The 20,966-nt window shown below is 30.2% G+C and overlaps 1 protein-coding gene across 2 annotated transcripts in view; it reads right to left on the bottom strand.

The window, feature by feature from the left end:
• LOC113560530 (tyrosine-protein kinase transmembrane receptor Ror-like) overlaps window positions 1-20,966 on the bottom strand; it is a 68,085-nt gene that overhangs the window by 9,280 nt on the left and 37,839 nt on the right. For both annotated transcript variants that reach the window (XM_026966458.1, XM_026966457.1), the window contains exons 2-5: window positions 7,039-7,141; window positions 6,926-6,969; window positions 4,715-5,083; window positions 803-872 (exon numbers count right to left, since the gene is read on the bottom strand). In XM_026966458.1, coding sequence (XP_026822259.1) covers window positions 803-872; window positions 4,715-5,083; window positions 6,926-6,969; window positions 7,039-7,141 — 586 coding nt within the window. The remainder of the gene's footprint in view (window positions 1-802; window positions 873-4,714; window positions 5,084-6,925; window positions 6,970-7,038; window positions 7,142-20,966) is intronic.

Raw genomic sequence — 20,966 nt, 5'->3', positions numbered from 1 at the left:
AGTTACGGCCTTGCTCAGGGCTCAGTGACAGGGGTTTACACACAAAATATGGAGTGAATGTTTAGCCAAATAGGCAACAAAAATGTCAATAAATAGATTTTTAAAACTAGCATACATGGTGAAATTTATATGGTAGTAAAGCGAATAATAAATAGACTAATTTTATGTGTATAATTTTAAAGAGACGTTTTGTCTCTGCATGCGTTTATTACATTTTTATTATTACCTAAATACTTATTTTTTTACTTATAAAAATTAATTACTTTTACCCATATTATACTGTTTATTATTATTATTAATATTAATAATATTATTATAGCTGACGGAACAATAATAAATAAAGTACCTGTAATTAAACATATTATTAAGCAACTAAATTAGGTAAAGATCATTAATGTTGGTAAAAAAATAAAATGGTGTTAGATACGGACACAGTGCATTTGGATATGCTCATGTTTGTTTATACAAATCTAAATCAAATTCGACATTCGACTACTTTTATAAAATATAATGATATAGCTGCAACCGTTTAATAATTGTATATAATATAGTATAATAAGTATACGTATTGTAATTGATATTTATTTATTTGCTACTGTTTAGCACTTTTTAAATTTATATACATGTTAAAAACCTTAAGTCCTTAACCTCTGATTATGCAACTAGTTTTTCCTCAAAGTGGAAAAACTATTTACTTTTCTAATGAGATACAACGATACAAGAGTCATCATTTGGACCATTAGACCTATAGTTAGCTTAGATAATATAGGTAGTATCACATAGATATCATAAAATCACTTACCCTTCTAGTACTATCGGATACTGGTTTGAAAATCCAAAATGAGGTATGTCTATACTGGATTCATCATGGCCTATAAAATAAAATGGATTTTATTTACGTACATAGATAATACTTATACATAGTCGCAAATCACAATAATACGTAAAATATGTATGTTCCTACTAAATATTAATCAATATTATTATATACGTTTTAAAAATATCTCAACAAATATATAATATATTAAATAATATGGAGGGCTTGTATAACCAGAAATAATTTATAAACATTGCTGCACGAGGCTAAGATATGCCTAAACTATTATCACTTATACCCTAATCAGCTATTACACTTATAAGTGGCGTAAGTACTCAACCTAAAAGATATATGTTAAATTTGGAAAAGAGGATTAATATTATATTAAATTAACGAAATTGTTGTATGAAATTATCACTTAAGTTCATAAATACCCAATATATTATAATTTATTGATTTCACAGCAGACTACAGTTATATAATAAGGTATGCGGCACTCTCCTCTATATCATAGTCCTCTAACATGATACCAAATTATAGGTACATTAAAACACATAAATATATAAATATTTCAGTCATTAATTACTGCCTATGGTGGAGAGTTATTTATGTATATTATACGTGTATAATTTCGATGCGGTCTAGTTTCATCCTTAACCCTGTAATGTTAGAACGTATAAGTGTATGGACACAGCTTGCATAAGGTGTTTCTATTAATGATCATATCTGCAATTAGTGAAGATAATAATTAGTTATATTCGCGGTCGAGTCGGGTTACCGAATAACCGAAATTTACTAAGAAAATAAAATGCATTGGTAATAATTAAGAAACACATAAGTTATAACATTGAGCTTGAATTTTTGTTTATCGAGTTTGCCTTGTTTTGATGTGCCCGATAACACCGTGCAAAAATTACAACTTTACTATAGGTGCAAATTATACTCAGTACTGATTACTGAGATATCGTTATTTCTTTTTTGTTACAAATTAGGTATGTCAGCAGATTATGAATAGGTAGGTAAAATTGAAAACGATTATGTAAAATACAATTTTTAAATAAATATTTCAAGGGCCTAGTTGATAATTTTATACGATTGCGTCGTCTACATCTTCTATTACATAATAAAGCAAATCGTATAACCATTAATGCATCATGCGTATATTATTAAGCTCGTATATTCTTTATAATGTGATTACGGGTTTTCGAAATAACATCGTTTTATATAGAGTATACATAATTTCAAAATTCTATAATAGGGAAGCAGTTAAAACGACAATGTTATTATACCATCGTTTAAATCTACAACCAACTGACACATGATTATAGGTGTGCAATCCTTATTATTCCTTAAAACTACAAATGAGTCAACAGGGCACAGGCTTTACTTAGGATTACGGTTAGTGGGTAGTTATTTATCTCAGTCGAAATTATACTGAATGCTTCGTTACAATCTTTCATATATATTATTAAGGGGGTATTTTTCCAACATATTTTTTACAAAAATAGCTTAAAAATATTAAAATAATACAAATGTATGAATGTTTTGAATTTAACTCCATCATATATTCTGCAGAAGTTCCAGATTTGGGTGTCTTGAATTTAAAAAATTGAGAGGTGAAAGGTTAGGTTAGGTTAGGTTATTATTTAAAATACAAAGCAATCATCATATTTTTCAAAATTTTTAAGAAAAACTAGAGTTAAATACTATTATTATTGCTTTGGTAAAATGTATTTTGTCTATAAAATATTTACCTACAACTAAAAGTCTAAAAATGTCACTATAATAATTTATAATATTAGTTTAGTATTGATATCAATACGATACATATAGGTACTACAGAAGTCTCTTAATTATTATATATAATTATTAATTAAAATACATTTACTGTTAAAAAACGAAGCTTGGAAGTAGGCGATATCTTACAGGGTCACGATTCATAGTGACTCAGAGTCACAAAATGTTGGGAACCTTGGTATTGCATAATATTATATAAATTTTAATTACAAGAAAATAAAAATGAAGCTATATACATTAGAATAGCTGCAGTGAGAAATGTATTTTTAACTTCTTATTTTTTATTTGTTCGTTTTTATTTATTTTATTTTATATAGAACATATAGATATTATTGTGGTTTCTAGGTAGTTGTTATAAATTGTAAATAATATATTACGTAATTTTTCGAGTAAATACAACTAACAACTATATAGTAAATGTTTCCACGGACCAAAGTTCCGAAAACTATACTACTCTTGCGCAAGTTCACTCATGTGATTATTCCGCATAACAACTTAAATTCATTCATTAATCGGTATTCGGTATGGTATAATTGTATAACTATGCTTTTGCGAAATGTATACATAGCATAACTTTTGAGTTACTCGAGTTTAGAAAATGGTACGTTGCATTATTTGTACATGTAAAAGGTATTGTAAAAACGATTCCATACGTTGTACAAAACATAATAAAAATATAAATAATATAATTATTATGCGCCCAAGCAGTGGCGTAGCCAGGGGGAAAGGGCTAAAGGGGCTATAGCCCTCTCCCATTGGCCGTAATTTTTATATTGTTTTGAAATATTTAAATGTAAATATGGAAATTGTCTTACAAATTTTAGTTATTTAAAATAGTAAATACGAGCAATACGGCGAATCAACGTTAATATGTTATCAATATATTTGTTTTTTTGTTATTTTTGATTTTAAATAACTCGAGTTAAAAGTATTTAGCCCCCCTCCCTATAAAAAAAAATCCTGGCTACGCCTCTACGCCCAAGCGGCATGAATATACTATAAATAGTGGCAATAATATAACAGAACATAATATTAAATATCAATATGAGATATGGTTGTTCAATGTTCATTTATGCATAAACTGCAATGGGTACCAAAAAGTTTCATCTACTCAAACTGAACGTTCAATTTAAAATTAGCACAATTTCTAAGGAATAGAACAGAATAATATTTTCCTAAACGGTTATACTGGGAAGATGCTATAGAGGGTATCATCAGCTTTTCTACGATTATTCAATTGTTTAACATTTATTTAAATCATTAACGATTTTACTATACTATTATAATATTATACTTTAACAATTCTAGAAAAAAAAACAGCTGAAAGGCTGAATATATTATAGGTATACGACGTTATGCTTATTTATAATCCTTTTAAGTTATCATATGATGCGCGCTTGTTAGACCAGATAATTTATCGCAGATCTACTCGTCTGATTTTATATACATAACGGCTAACCGCAGACATACTTGAAAATAGTACTATAAATCAATAAATTTGGTTGATTTTATAATCTTTATCAATGCAATTGTGTGAACTGAAATATATACCAATATTTTATTTAACACGTATATATAAGAAATAAAATCGTAGGATGTTATAAATTATAATCTATATTGATTTTATAAAATAATATTAATAAGTAAATTATATGTTTTAATTTAACAACTTTTATTTTTGAAGAGAAGCGGAGTAGAAGGTTGAAAGTACAAATCTCCCTCTCCCTATATATGCATGTTCGTATAATATATATAGCACTATTCCATGAGTGTCGTGAGAAATGCGAGCAATTCCATCGAATGGGAGCTTTGAAGTTTACGAAAATTAGTGAGGCATACAATATTTATAAAATAAGTAGAGATAAAACACAAATTTACATAATCACTATACTCAGTATATCCACGCCCAAAATGATTTAAAATGTCATCTTAACTAAAATAAAAATTGATTTTTATAGATAGTTATTATACATAATATTTATATCATCCAACTTAAAAATTGTGTTACCGGCCCCTCTTTAGAATTTTTGTCATCCTCTACTTGTATAATTAAAAGAATATACATATCTAGAGTATTTAATACAACATTTTGGAACTCACTGAAACGGTTGACTTTGACAATGAGTATTGCGGTGGACTGTATTTTTTCAATGCCGTTTGTGGCCTCGCACGTGAAAAATCCTTTGTCGTGCACTTCCAGCTTGTTGATCCGTAGCCGAGACCCGAGTCCGTTCTTATGCCTAGACTGGAATCGTTTGACCGTTAGTCGGGGCTTAGATTTTTTCTCACCACTCCCGCCGTCACTGCCACCACCGCCCCCAACACCGTCTGATCCTCCGACAGGCACCTCGTTCATGTACCATTGGATCCTCAGTGGTGGTGGCTCACCGGTTACTTCGCAATTGAGCTTAACTGACTTGCCTGAGTCTCTTGTAATATTATTCAGTTGCCGAACGAAATGCATGACGCCTGTTTGGGACGGACAAAAATTTAAAAATGGCTTGTAAACACTAAAATCAGTTAAAATCTTAAAAATGGAAAAAATAATAGAAAACGCATGATTAATAAGTCTTGACTTATAAGACAAGCATGTTTAACTAGTACCACGAGTTTATACAATGAATAGGTAATAGGTAAGCAATTTAATAGGCAATTTTAAGAAAATATTTAAAGAAAATAAAAATGCAATAATTCAACATTTTTAAATATTTTGGTTATTTAACAACCGTATAAGTAGGTAGTGTAAAAGTACTATTAATGGTATTGTTTCTTAAATATAAAAATATACAGAAAAAATATTTCATAAGGGAAATAACTACAAAAATAATGTATATATAGACAAGTATAAGTACTCGAATATTCGAAGTGTCAAATTTTCACACGGGATACAATATAATAATTGTATATGCATTAAAAAGCAAAGATGTTTGTATTTTGCCAATAAAAATAAATGCAACATTATATTTTTTATTCATTCACCTTTATAAAAAAATGTAGGTATCGTAATCATTATTTTTCATTGAAATTGCCTATATAAAACTCCTTGAAAAAAAAATGGGTGTGTCATGTCGTCTCGACGACTCGCCATTTTTATATTATTGTTTATTGTTACATTATTTTCAGATACAACATTAGTCATTAATGTAGTATTATTTATAGTATGTATAAAAATTGTGAAAAAAACATTTAATGAATTTATATAATTATATAATAATATAATAAATAAAATACATGTATTATTACAAATATTATAATTTATTATTATTGTGATTATAAAAAGGCGCTATAAAATTTAAATTATAAAAGTAAAATTCAATAGTTTTTCTTTGATTTTATTATATTAAAAAAATATGTAATATAATATAATATGCATTTTTGTATATTCCATTAAGTGAGGTTTTACAGAGATTAATTTAAAAATTATTTTTGAGTTAATTAAATTGCGTGATCTTTAATTATTGGTTATAGTAACATTCAAGTACAAAACGAAATACCTACTGGTCCAGCTACACTAATTAAAACGTCAAAAATTGATCAGAAACTCTTCGTAAACTATCTTAATCCGGTGAAGGTTACAGTTATAGCGTAGGAACGTGCATTGTATAGATCGTATCATCACCAAATACGGGTACTATTATAATATATTTTTATGTTTCAGAAAATTTTTAACGAAGTATATTATTTGAATATATTTATTAGTAACAATAAAGATAAATTTACATAATATCATGTATAGAGATTTATATATTCGTATATTATAGAGACGTATACAAATACAGAGACGATAAAAATAATTATACTCATCAGTCAGCAATGATCAAGGTTGAAATGACAAAAAAAGGTTATTTTTTATTGTTACTATATATATTATATTATTTATACATCAGATGCTATTTATTATACTGCAGGCTTTAACAATTTTAGTGATTTACTCACGTTCCTCGTATACTGTTTGTAATACACAATAGATGGAAGAAATTGAATAATTTTATGTTATACGCATATATTAAAATGTATTATAAAATTCTAGAAGTTAATAAAATTTATTGATTCGATTGAACTTAACAATATTGAGTTAAAAAGTTGTATATGATGCGTTCGGGGAAATGCAAATTGTACTTTATAATATATTTACGTTTAAACATGCATTTATAAACCGTATTTTAAAATAAGCTTTTAATATTAATTCTAAATTTCAAGAATATATTTGTAGAGAAGCTCGCTTTAAAACTATGCGAGAGGTGAATTATTTCAAATAAATCATTAATTTAATGTGAAAAATAAATAAATTAATATATAATTTATAATTACTCGATTTGTTCCCTTTTGGTAAAAGGACATCAGTGTTGTCAGTTCTAAATAAAATGAAAATTAATTATTAATAAAATAAATGTAATTTCTTTACAATGTTATTATTTCATTACTCATAAGCAGTAGAAGAATTTGTCTCAGTGTCATAGTCGTCGTAATTGGAAATGCTACTGTATTCTTCGATGTTTGGTGCCGGTTCTCCTTCGTCCGGAAAAACTGTAAAAATAAAAAAAATCACCATAGAATTTAGATAGATGTAAAAACGTTTGCAATATAATATAAATTATTTATGTATTGTTAAATTAAATCGTGTTTCTTACAATGACATTTAACTGCAATTGCAATAAAAATGTAAAGCCATAATATTAAGTCAATACAATATGTATACTATATAGTGTGATGATAGAGTCGATTTTATTGCAGTTGGGTTTATTTTAGGTTGAAAAAAATAATATGCTCATCCGTAGATCCTCGCGGACCAACTAGGGAATGCGAGAGGTTGTGTATATGTACTGCACAACGCAGAGATAAAAATGATAATATTATACAGCGAGTCAGTGAATAATTACACTATACTATACAGCATGCGCACAATATAGAAATACGTATGTATATATCGTATGTGTTATAATAAACATGTAACACGATACGTGTTGTATAGACTTTGTATTTTTTTTGTTACCAAATTGCAGTTTATAATTAACACAGATCGTGCATTTTTCCTAGTTCAAAGTATTTGAAAGCTCAGAAAGTGAAAAGTTGAAAAACATTTTTAATTGAAATACTTTGCCTTTTGCAATATACAAATATAATTGTATGACGTTATTATATATATAAAAACTTTGAGTTTATTTCTTGACGAGAAATATCAGTAATATCACATCGGAATTTCACGTAAAAATCAATTTAAAAGTTTAAATATATTTTGCAGTGTATACCCATATCCACCGTTTTCAAAAAATATATTTTATATATGTAGGTACACCAAAGTTTAAACAATGGTGTAATAAAACTAAAATATTATCTTTTTTTCAATAACTCGTCAATGACCGCGAATAGTTTGGGAATTTATTTGTTTTAAAAATATTATTTTAATTAAATTTTAGAACATTTTTCTTTTGTAGAAAGATAACAAACAAGTTATAAACCACGAATTTTGCACATTATATAGCGTTTAAACCCTCGTATACCAAATTATTAATTATATAATGAAGTTAAATATTTGATGGATATGAAAAACATTGTAAGTAAAAATGGATTACAAACGAAAACTATAACCATTTCAGTTTTAAACCAAAAGGTAAACAATGGCGTTAGAATTTCCGGTTTAAGTATAATACAATATACCGTATTATACGTACGTATTTTTAGAATAGATTGTTACCAGCTATACAGAATACAGATGTCAGATAGGTAGGTACTGGCGAAGTACACTATAATAAAGTGTACCACTATAAATAATATATCAGTAAGTAATACTGTTTAGTAGGTACCTGACTTATATGGGTCATATGTATAAGTTTATTGTATACCGTTTAAAAGAATTATTTTTAAAAAAAACCCAACACCACAAAAGCGGAGCCACGTCCTAGCGCGCGCGTATAACAATAATGGATGGTACCAGTCTATAATATTGACGTGCCCTTAAGCAACCAGGTGCCACAGCCAGTACTATACCTATCCACTCCATCTGCAGTATTTTATTGGACATCTGTCAACGGGACAAAAGTCGATGTGCGTATAGCACAAATACTCTTTCGAAACGACTACACGCAGCGTTGTTATTTAGTGAAATAATAATAACAACATAATATACGGTGATGGACACGAAGAGTTAACAACAATACGGGCTGCAATGCGTACATACAAATATAATATACTGCTACATAAGACTTATAATATAGTAAGTATTAGAATTATTGTGTATTTTTGTGTATACCGTATTTTCGTGTGTGTGTGTGTGTGTGTGTTTTGTACTGTTGTGTTTTTAATCGGATGTGTTCCCATGAATAAAACGAGGACAATGCGTTTCACGGGCCCTTATAGATCGCACCCAAATCGTAGTAGATAGGAACGTGTTGGAAAAAATTTAGATGGTGGTGAGATTGTAACGATTTACTTTTGTAGTTTCGAAATAGAACGTAGAAAATATAATAATAATAATAATAATAATAAAAATGAATAACGAGTGACGTATAATAAAGTGACACGGGACTTAAACGTGTAAATGTGTTATAGATTGACACGCCGAACTATTATTGATAATGTAATATTATGATGTTCACGCTTACTATTATGTCATTATAATTAATAATATTATATCGTATTGTTAACTTTTTCGAACAGTATACAATATATTATATATAGCCGTACTATTATGCCCATTGTCGAATGTCGATGTATCATATTAATATTATAAAACGATGTAGAATATTTGAAAGTAATAGATTCAGAACAATAAATAAATTAATATTCATATTAGTTTCGGATAGAAATACTTCTGTAAGGGCGTATCTGTCAATTATGGCTTTTATATTGTGGTTCGGGGTTATGCAACTTGCCTCCATTTATAGAAATTTTAGGAGTCCTATTTTGTAAAATTTTAATCCAAACTAATCAAGGTTTTTTTGTAACCAGCCTTTGATAAAAATCTTAATCGAAATATATATCAATCTCTAAATACTCCGTGTAATACGTGTCCACAACCTATTGGAATGGCTCGCTGGACTCTCATACGAGTCACTAACCAATCATTCGATAAAGACCCTTGCATTCCAACATTCAACGAACTTATTTTATCAATTCAAAAGAAAAACCTTCAAAGAGTTTGACTTAATCACAAAAATCCTCGTATCACCGAAACCGTTGCTAAATAAATCTTGGTTAATTCAACCGACACCTCAAAGGAACTGCCGGTCGATGTATAGCTAGGGATCTATATAATACTTATATAATATATACATTATTTATCATTATAATAAACTTTATCCTAACTATACAGTATCCATCAACAGCCTCATGCTAAACAGATGCATCGTTTTCTATCTTATGTCATCTCCATTATATTCACCATATTAATATTGTATTTATACTTTATATATAATTGTATTAAATATTATAAAAATACATTTATACCATAATGTCTAAGTTTAAATTAAATTATTAACATAGCTTATTTCTATTAAAAAATTAATTAATTAAAAATAAGTTATTTCTTGTACATTTAACGATATCACTTTCTCATTTTTTTTATTCATATTTATATTATTTAAACAAATCATATTATTTTACAAGGGTTGCAAAAAAAAAAAGCCCTTCGAAATGTTTTACTGGTTTACTTTCAAGTTATTAATTCTAAAGCACTTTCTTTCATATATATAGCTTTAAGGTAAAGTTACTGGACCGTAAATTATGTGACCTTTATACGCATGTAGTCCTTTATTCTGATTTAAAATTCTGCGTTTGGCAGTTTTACTCAGCGGTCTAGGTGAATGAAAATTTCAATTGTTCTCGAGTGACCTGCACAGCTTATAATACACGATAAATGATAATAAACCTTTGAGTTGAGTAAACATTTCTAAAAAAAAAATATTTTTTGACAAAAAGGTATTTTTTTTAACAATAGTACCGACCATATTATGTTTAAATATTTTTTTTATTCCTAAAGAGGTTTTAATTAAAAAACTTTGTATAAAAAATTGAGGATGTTTAATATTATATTTATTAAATTAATTCGTGTAATAAGATGTTATATGATAATTGATTAAAAAGTAATATACTCTCAAGTGTAATATAATTAATGTAATATTATAAAAATAACATTTATTATATTTTTAAGTATCCATATTTGTTCATTTCTGAAATCCTAGCTAATGTGTGTAGATAGAGAATGAAAATAAAAAGTTTAATAAGTATTATAACATAAATACGCCACTGACTATAACTGAATAATAGTAGTGTTTAAAATTTAAATAAATGGTAATATAAAAACTTGAAATAAAATCTCAATATTTTCATAAGAATAGCAAACAAAAATAATAATAATAATCATAATAAAACAATATCATTAAATTGTGTGTACAGGACTACTTGTAAATGAATGATTTGTTAACAAACATTTTTTTTAAAGTATATTTTGTTCATTTTGCTAAATATTATAAATCTTGGTGTTTGTAAAAATGCAAAATTGCAACTATAAACGAAATAAAATCAAAAAAAAAAAAATGTAACGAAGCGCGATGTTAGATTTAGCCACGGGGACAAATTTAAAAAAAATACAAAATAAAAAACAGCATTTTCCCGTGGGATTAATATCAAACGTGCGCGTGGTTCAAAAATTTCGTGCGATGATCGGAAAATAAATCGATTTTTTTTCCGATATAAATAAATAAACATATCGTGTATAATATTGTCAATCGAATTTATCTCACTGTCCATAAATACTACAGTGATGCACGTATCATATACATTATATATGCATATACTGATATATTAGATTTAGATATATGATCATAAGTGTGACATTAACGCGCAGACGTGCATTAGACCAGTAGACTAATAGTAGTACTATTATAGAAGTAGCAGCAGTAATAGTATTAACTATTAATAATACAACAGCAAGAGGAGAATCATCAATACATTTTATTACAAGCATTTCATATAATCCATACAAGGAACTCTTGGGACGTAATCAATATGTGTCTCTAGGAACAAAAATAGTGAATCTTATGATGTAGGACTAATTTAATTTTCTTTTACAAATATTTAAAAAAATTTAATAAACGGCTTATTTTATGCATTATATCTATGTATTTTAAGCATACGATTATAGGCATATTTGTAACGTACACAATTATAATACTTAATGCTTACACAAAAATTCTCAGTGAGTACCAGTATTTCTTTTGTATCAATTATACAATCAAATAAAAATTCATAGATAAATATTATATTATTATTATTTATAATAATATCTTAACCGGTATTCTGACGGAGTTTACAATCGCCCTACATTAAGGGCTCTGGGCTATTACCCATGTTAGCTAAAAATATTATGATATGAATTATATATTATGTTCATTATTAAAATATATAATATTGCGTGTGCTAGTGTCTACATATACGGTAGAAGGAAGAATAGGTTTAGGGATTATATAGTTAGTATTGAAATATTAACCACAATACTCATTTTATGTTTGATTCGAAATTCTTCTCACACTATAATTTTGTATATAAATAACGAATGCATGAATACAAGCAAAAAAATAAAACACCGAGTTGTTGATAACGCATCTTTAAACGTTTTTTTTTAATTCTCATTTAGATTTGAAATTCATTGTGTTTGTAAAGTGACAATATTTATATTTACAACACACACACACACACATTCTGCTTGTCCTCCGTGAAGGGTCTGGGTGTAGAGCCCGGTCTCCGCCGATAGGACGCCTCCTGCCAACGACATGGACGACGATGATGTGTCACCATCGCCGCACACAGTGTGCAACTCACTCACTCAAATCCCGAAGGCCGGGTGTGTACGTGTGTCTGTAATCTGTATATATATATATATGATTGACATTATCAAACGGTTGGCATCGCCACACGTTTACATCCCTTTTCAAAGAAAAAAACTACCCCCTCTTCCGTATACACGTTGTTGTATATATATATATATATATATATATATATATATATATATATATATATAGGTTTTAAGGTTCACTCGCTGTCTATCTAGGTTCGCACCATAATAAATATTTTGTTCGAGGATAATCCCAATAAACGAGCACGTATATGCCTAAATATATATATATATATATTGAGGACGAAATCTGTAAAATATTTGTCTCGGACAGATGCTTATCACACACACCATAATAATATATACGCAACGATACATATGATATACCTTTATACGTAAACGTATATTTATATATAATGTATGCAACACGAGATATTATTATGTGCATATAACGTGTTAATATCCCCAGAAACGAGATATCTCTCCAGTACGACAATGCTCCCTCGACCTTCCACGTGCGGCTAACTATATAGGGGATACATACGCAGGACCCGTGCTAGAGGGTGTACAAAGTACAGCGAAAGTGCAACAATATAACCTATACTGGGCGCACACGTGCAGTGTATATTATAATAATACTAATATCCAGTAATATGTCACGAGCCCGTCGACAACAACGGTGCAATATCGTGCGATTAGATAAGAGTAATTTATATTTCGTATATTACCTATAGTGTACAGAATGTTAACCGCCGCAAAACGGGTTTATCCGATTTTTAATACAATATTATTATATACCTTGCTGTAAAATATAATGTCTTTTTTAACCAGAACACCGCGCCGGTGTGTGGCTTGTATCTGTTTTTAGTTATTCGTAATTTCGAATTTTCGAAAAATATAATATTATATTATATATCTATGTTGTTTTACATTATTATTACAGTTATTAAAATCGATCGTGGAATATTTTATGTTGAACGATTTTTATCGAATATACAGAATTATTTTATAATATGGTCGCAGGCATTCTAAATTCAGTTTACTCGTTTTGAGTTCCTGTGTACATTTCTATCAATTGAATTTTCTGTATAAAATTGAAACCGTGCAACTCAGTTATTATCTTGGCTGTAGTTTTTTTTATAGGTATATTCTGAAAACCGTAACGTTATAAAAATTACATTTCTGTTATTTAGAACATATTGCTAATCTTGAAATTGAAATTTATCTCTGATGATGACTTATTATTATTTGTTATTATTCTATGACAATAAACTTTTAATTTCAAAATCCAAGAGATAATATTGAAGTCGAATATATAAAACAATAACTCGATTGAACTATAGTAACTAACTTTTTCTTTTTTTAAAAAAACAAAATTGTTGGAAACCAAAAATAAAAATAAACTTGCAGCACCAGATGTTATTACCTCGGTGCACAGACTCTTAAGTTTGCATTTTCTTCGTATAAATTTCTCTCTTAAAAAATATTATAATAACTTACAAGCACTGCATTTGGAGGGGACGCATATAAAATAACGGCTTTTACGACAAATCGATTTTTATCGATAACCGTGATGATAATAATACTGAATAATACTTATACAGTATATTATCGTTATTTTGAAGCATCATCAATAACATATTATGTATATTGTGCAATGTAAGTATATTACATATTTATATATACATCAGGCACGTATACAGGAGGGGGGTCAACTCCCCCCTCCGAAATATTTTCGATTAATGAGAAAAAAAATTGATTTATTATGGTGCGGCATAATTTGTATTGCTAAATTTTGTAAACCCCCTTCGAAATTTATTTTTGTGCACATGCCTGATATACATATATATATTATATTATATTATATTAATTGCCGACCACTGCGATGTTGTATGTAGGTAGTAGGTATGTACTTATATATTGTAACTAACAAGTGAGTTTAACAAGGCTTCACGTTTTGTAACAACCGTGAAATTGAAGAAAAAAACTAAAATATACCTAACGTTTCGTATTATACGCGTGATATCCATTTGAGAATACTTATAATGTGTATAATACAGTGTAATTATTTTTAGTCAGTAGTAGCTATATACAGTCCACGACAAGGATATCAAACATAAAAATATAAATTATAGGGGAGGCCTTGGGGAGGACTATCTTTTTAAAGTGAAAAAAATAAATAATACGTATATATATATATACCTCTGTGTATATATTATATATTAATGTTATACTATTAATACGTAATCTATTGGATGATTGGATGAGTTAGTAGACGGGTTTCGGTATAATCGCGTGTATACGAACGCGACCGTGTAACACACGAGATAGTTTAAATTGAAAATAAACATAGAGCGGAGAGATAAACCAACACTTGCAAGATTTATGTAGTAGGGCCTCCACGTTGTGTATTAAAAAAAAAGTAATGATGGGCACACCGTGGAGCTCTTAATATCAACAAATTGTGATAGGTGGACATAATTGTTATCTCTATAGCCGTAAATCATTTAAGTAGTATATAATATGTTATAACGTCGTGTAACGATGAATATGTATGTAAATATTAATTTCTGTAATAGAAATGAAAAAAGTGGATTATTGTAATACAATATTACAGTAAAAATGTAAAATACCTATACCATCCGTCAACACTATTTAACTAGAATAATAAATAATATATAGTAGTCCGCCACACCCCTCCGCGTCATTCCACTAACGGCGCAACACGTGCACGTCCACTTAATAATTACACCTCATCGCCCTCACAGCAAAAATTAAGACGGTTAAAGATCTTGTTATATACCGATAAATAGTACACGATCGTGTTAAAATAGTATCAATTTACGAGATAAAACCTACGTGTTTTAAATCTGGCGTATAATTATATGGATAGAGAAAAAAATTATTGAACAAATAGCGAAAGTGTGGTCGTTGAAAAAAAAATTAGTTCTTCATTTTAATGTTTATATTATAAACTGGGCCATGATTTAGTTTTTATAATGTAAAATACATAATAATCATGATTTTGGAGTAACCATTACACGACTTTACACATACGAGTATTTATGAATAGGTGTACGGTAAATACTTATATATTGTGTATAATAATGATACTAAAAATGTGTTTCTACAGTGCGAAATAAAATTAATTATATTATTATATGATTTAGCCAATTTAAGATACTTGTGCGGTCCTGCCAGCTACCATCGCTGTTCAGAATACACTTACCATTAAATGGATAATTAGGTACCGCGCAGAAACGTATTTGTCAAAACGTATATCCCGCTTGGACCACCTGTGCATTAAATTGAGTTACATGACGTGATCCTTTAATATTTCATTCACCCCCCCAGAACAACCAAATTTAATGCCATTGTAATCCTTCTGCAGGGGTATTCAGCTTTTAGTCCTCCCAAATTAGGTTTTAGTGAAATTTAAAAGCTACATAATGTTTTTCCCCTATATACAGTTCCCGTTTAATATTTTTTTAATAACACAAGAGCACTTAATTCTTTTAAATTCAAAATTTATATATACATTGGATTATAATATAGATAATAGATATATAATATATGACGTAATATTTACATATATGAGAATTTCGGAAAGCCAAAACTACTTAAAACCGCTCATAATGTTTTGTATTCGACTGCACGACAACGATATTTGAACAACTTAAAATTGGTATTTAACTTTTGCAGTTTAAATATTATTTTTCGATTTGATTTTTGTTTGGAAATACGCACGAGTGGGTATATTGTATAACACGCGGTTGCTATACATATAATGGATTCGATGACGCGCGAGCAACTTTCACTAGTGTCGTCACCCTTTCGATAAAGTTTGTCAGCTTCCAAAGAAAAACAAGACTGAATTTGGAGCCACTCTCTGTAGTATATAATATGAAATAATATAGATATGTAAGAGTGTGATGTATATATAGGTATAAAAATATTGATTATTTTTTTAACTCCTCCCTTAAAGTTTTTAGGGATTGTATATCGTACAGTATAATATTACTACAGCAGCAGTTAATGCTTATAACGAATAAGGAAAGTAATCATCGTCTTTGACACTGAATTTTTGAATAATATATAAGTTACATTTACGCAATTATTTGTCAGGCGGATACACTGATATTTATATCTGTGGTTTGCGCACAGAAACCCACACACCAGATGTCGATATACGAATAATATTAATATAATTTATCTATTATCTACCGTAAATTATGTATCGCCACGCTTGCAAATTCGATGTGTTGAAAGACAGTCACGGATATTATAATATAGAACATACAAACATAATAATATTATAAATTATGCATTATTATGCACATTATATTTAAATTAATCTAATTAATTCAACGGTCGTTTTCATGATTAATCAATCCGTACTAAACGCGTAAAAACTTTGTTTGTATAATACAGTATTTTACTATATATACTATAAACTATATGGATTAAATTAAACGCATAGGTTAAAGCAGGTCGTGATGATTGCTTATGATGATTTAATAAAACGAATTCACAATCTAAACTATAAAAATCACAATATAATTGTGCGGTATATATTATATATCAACATATCTATAGTAAGTATAATAACTGACTTAAGCGGGTAGAAAATGAGAAACCTAGAACTGTTGCCGAGGTTACAGATATTCGTGCTAGTACCTACACATGTCTAGCCCAGAACAATTACAATAAATAATAATTATTATTCGTTACGTGGATAGCGAGCGCGTTATTTTTCTATAGTGCCGTTCAATGTACATGGAACTGTTCGATATTTTTCTGAAGTACTCACTGTTTAAAACGCTATACGCTTTAATAATATTTTCAGAACACCCCTGCAGGAATAGTAAACAATTATTTATTTTGACGGACGGCGCGCGCGCGGTAGGTAGGTATACACGGACATGACGAATCCTTTTTTCACCCTTTCGTGCGCGTATTGTCTTCGTCGCTGCGTGTTTAAATAATGCACTCAACTCGGAAACATTTTAGCGACGACTGGCCCCGCTGACCGTTAATAACAGACTCCCTTCGAAGAAAAAGTAAACAAATAATGATATACCCGACCGTAACAATAAACATGGTTCAAAATTACACGCAAGTTATTTGCTTATAATTTCAAGTGAAATCCATCATAAAATATAAAACGTAGAATGAGATACATTTGATTAAAAATATTGTATACATAAATCATTCACGATTCACAGTTTTATACTCGATAATTTTATCACATCTGAACCGTGGTTAGGTCTAAACATTATACATTATAATTTTGGTCAGCCGCGACGGATATGAAATTAAAATACGAAGATTATATTATATTATATTATTATTGTTCTATCATTGGATATTAATATAAAATAAAAACGATTTCGTTATTTTTCAATGAATATATAAACCCATCACAAGATTAAGAAAACTGGGAAAGCATGATTCCTGAGCTCTTTATAAATCATATATTATATACGTTCAGAGTGCAGTAGCGCCATTCGCTCGCGACACATGCCTCGAATTCCCATCGTTGTTTAAATATGCTTTTTGTCATATTCGTCACGCAGTTCCGAAATTTACAATACGTGTTTAACGTCGATTTCCGAGCCGCCCCCAAAAACTCTTTTCAAAGTACTAAATGATATTATTTATAATATGATGATGTGTGCACACGATGCCGACGAGTGCAGCGCACGGAGTGTAGTGCGTGTGATGACTATTTGTTCAGCTGCGCGCCGCCTCCAACGACGTCGAGTACTTATATTCTCATGAAAATGGGGTAAGTGCTCTGGTGGCCAACATTGGGATATAGAAAAGAAACGATGGTCGAAAGGAGGGGAAGAAAGAGTCGAGGGGAAAAAAAGAGAGAAATTCAATAACATAAATACACTTTGTGGTCTATTGTTAAAAACTGTCCGAGGAAAGGGGAAAAAATCACGATAATTGAATTAGACGTGTGCGAGGGCGTCGTCGAGCGCGCGACACACTAGACAGATAAGGGACAAGGAGAAGAAAAAAAAGGTAAAATAGTAACGTTACATCAGGTTTTCTTTGTATTAACAATATTATCCTTTCCTCAAAATTTATCGAAGGGTTTAAGAAGAGAGAAAAAAAATAATAAAATAAAACATAGTTGCTCACAAATACACACACACACACTTACATACATACGGTCACAGTAATCGTCGTCTATAAACTATATGTTTTATTATATTATACTCACATACACTATATAATATAATATATACACTCGAATCTCAGTTTTACCTTTATATACGACGGTAACACACAAGCACACACACACACACACATTATGTATATTTTTTTACCAATTTAGAAACGAACACAAAACATACGATACCGACGGCCAGACAGCAGTTCGGGTCACGGGCAATTTTTCATTTTTAACGATGTGTGCCCATGCGGGATACCGGCCGAATATATTTACATGCACACACTGCAGCGCCGCGGACGTCGTCGTAATAATATATATATATATATATACACACACACACACACATCGGGGTCCACATAATATTATTATACACATGTGTGTGTGTGTGTATGTTTGAATACATGTACACAATAACACACATATAATAATATAATATCGTAACAAAAACAACATGTACCCGGCCAGACGCTGATGCACGCACGCACGCGCGCACGCGGCGCCCGAGACTCGACAGCCGTTTCTCGACGTAATATTATCGTGCCCATTAATATTAACGATGTTTAAATCGAGAACAAGTTTGTAGAGTGGGGTGGGTGGTGGACGATAATATAAATTCGGACGGCGGAAATAAAATACGCGCGAAAATCTAGCGCCCGGCTCACGTAGGTATCACCGCGACGATGTCGACTAAAATGAAAAAAAAAAATAAATAACGGACCAGGCCATTATGGATCACAGATTAATATTTTTGAAAGTCCTTACACACTAAATGTACATGTCAATCTTAAGAAAGTGGAAACTAGAAATTGAAATCAATGAAAACGCCTCTTTTAATTTAACATAAAAAATATATTTATTATTTAACTGCGTGCGTATACATCGGTCACTCGTTCAGTGTTCAATCGCGGCCTATACATCGGTCCACGACGCTTACGTTGCAGAATGTTGGTAATTTGGCGCGGCTAGTCTACGAGTATATTAAAAGGTCGACGAATAATGCCAAACGATAATACGCTTGTGTTCTGCGACAATAACAGTATTATTATATTATATCTCGGCAGAGCCCGCGCACCGCGACCTTTCGTGTAATTAGATTTTCGGAATTCTCGTATTTTCTGTTGCCGGTGCTCGTCAATGGTCGCGATGATTGCGCGCTGCAATTTTGCGTCTCATTGTGTTGCATGAACCGGACGAACAAATTGAATTTTCGTTTCCGTACACTCGTTCTCGTAGCCCCGCCGTCGACACTGACCGAGAATTTCGAAAAACTCGACGTATTATGTTGCTCTACGAGCTACCGTCGGCAGTCGGCGGCATTCGGTAAATTTGGTTAACATTTAAAAAAAAATCTGTTCGCACATTTTACAGACTAGGCCCGCGAGGACATTTTTTTTAAAAACTATATCCCTGGAACTACACTGTGTGGAAAACGAACGGAAATAAAAAAATATGTTTAAAAAATAACACCACATACACGTCATCCGCCCCCGCATTATAATAAGTATTTTTAGTTTATATTTTATTTTAGAACGATTGAAGAAGTGGTCCTGTAAAGACCACGCAGTTAGAACATTTAGGTATAGGTACACTGTCGTTTGCTGCACGGGAAATGCGTATGCGTGTAAATACTTCGAATGTATAATATAATACGTGTATAATGTTATATTTAATTTACTAACGGCTACAATTAAAATCGTGAGCGCGTAATGGGTCATCGCGGCGCGACAAACCTGCCCTTAAACGGGTCGTGGTCCTTATGCGAACGGCAGCAGAGTATAAAATCATATTATATATATAAAAGTTTAAGTGCGACGATGACAATCAGTAGCAGCAATACCAACGGCGGCGGTGGATTACGCGGAATCGATTTGAATTTATAATATAGGTATGGCGTATAAATATATATATACATCTCAAGGAACGAAAGCGGATCGAAAAAACAGACGAACGAGACCAACGCGTACTACATAATATATAATACTGTATATAGTATGTATACAGTATAAAGCCATGTAGAGGTACCTATATATAGTACTCGGAGGGCAGGTTTTTGCGTCAGACCGGATCATCGGTGCGTATAGGTACCTCTACATACGTGATTAATTTCTCAATCAATTCCGTCAAATAAGCCTGCGACGTTATTCGCGAAATAATAATAATTTTATACAATATCTATCTGCAGAGTACGAGTGTACGGCTACTATATGATATATTGTTATGCGTGTGCAGTTACGGAAAAAAATAAATTATTGTTAGTCGCAAATGCATAGGTACATTAAATGATACATATTATATTGTTTAATCACTCGTGGACAAAACGCTATCTTAGATATAGC

The sequence above is a fragment of the Rhopalosiphum maidis genome, chromosome 1 (genome assembly GCF_003676215.2).
Source record: "Rhopalosiphum maidis isolate BTI-1 chromosome 1, ASM367621v3, whole genome shotgun sequence".
Lineage (NCBI taxonomy): Eukaryota > Metazoa > Arthropoda > Insecta > Hemiptera > Aphididae > Rhopalosiphum > Rhopalosiphum maidis.
The sequence above is the reverse complement of the archived record's forward strand: the minus strand, read 5'-3'. Positions and strand labels throughout refer to the sequence as shown.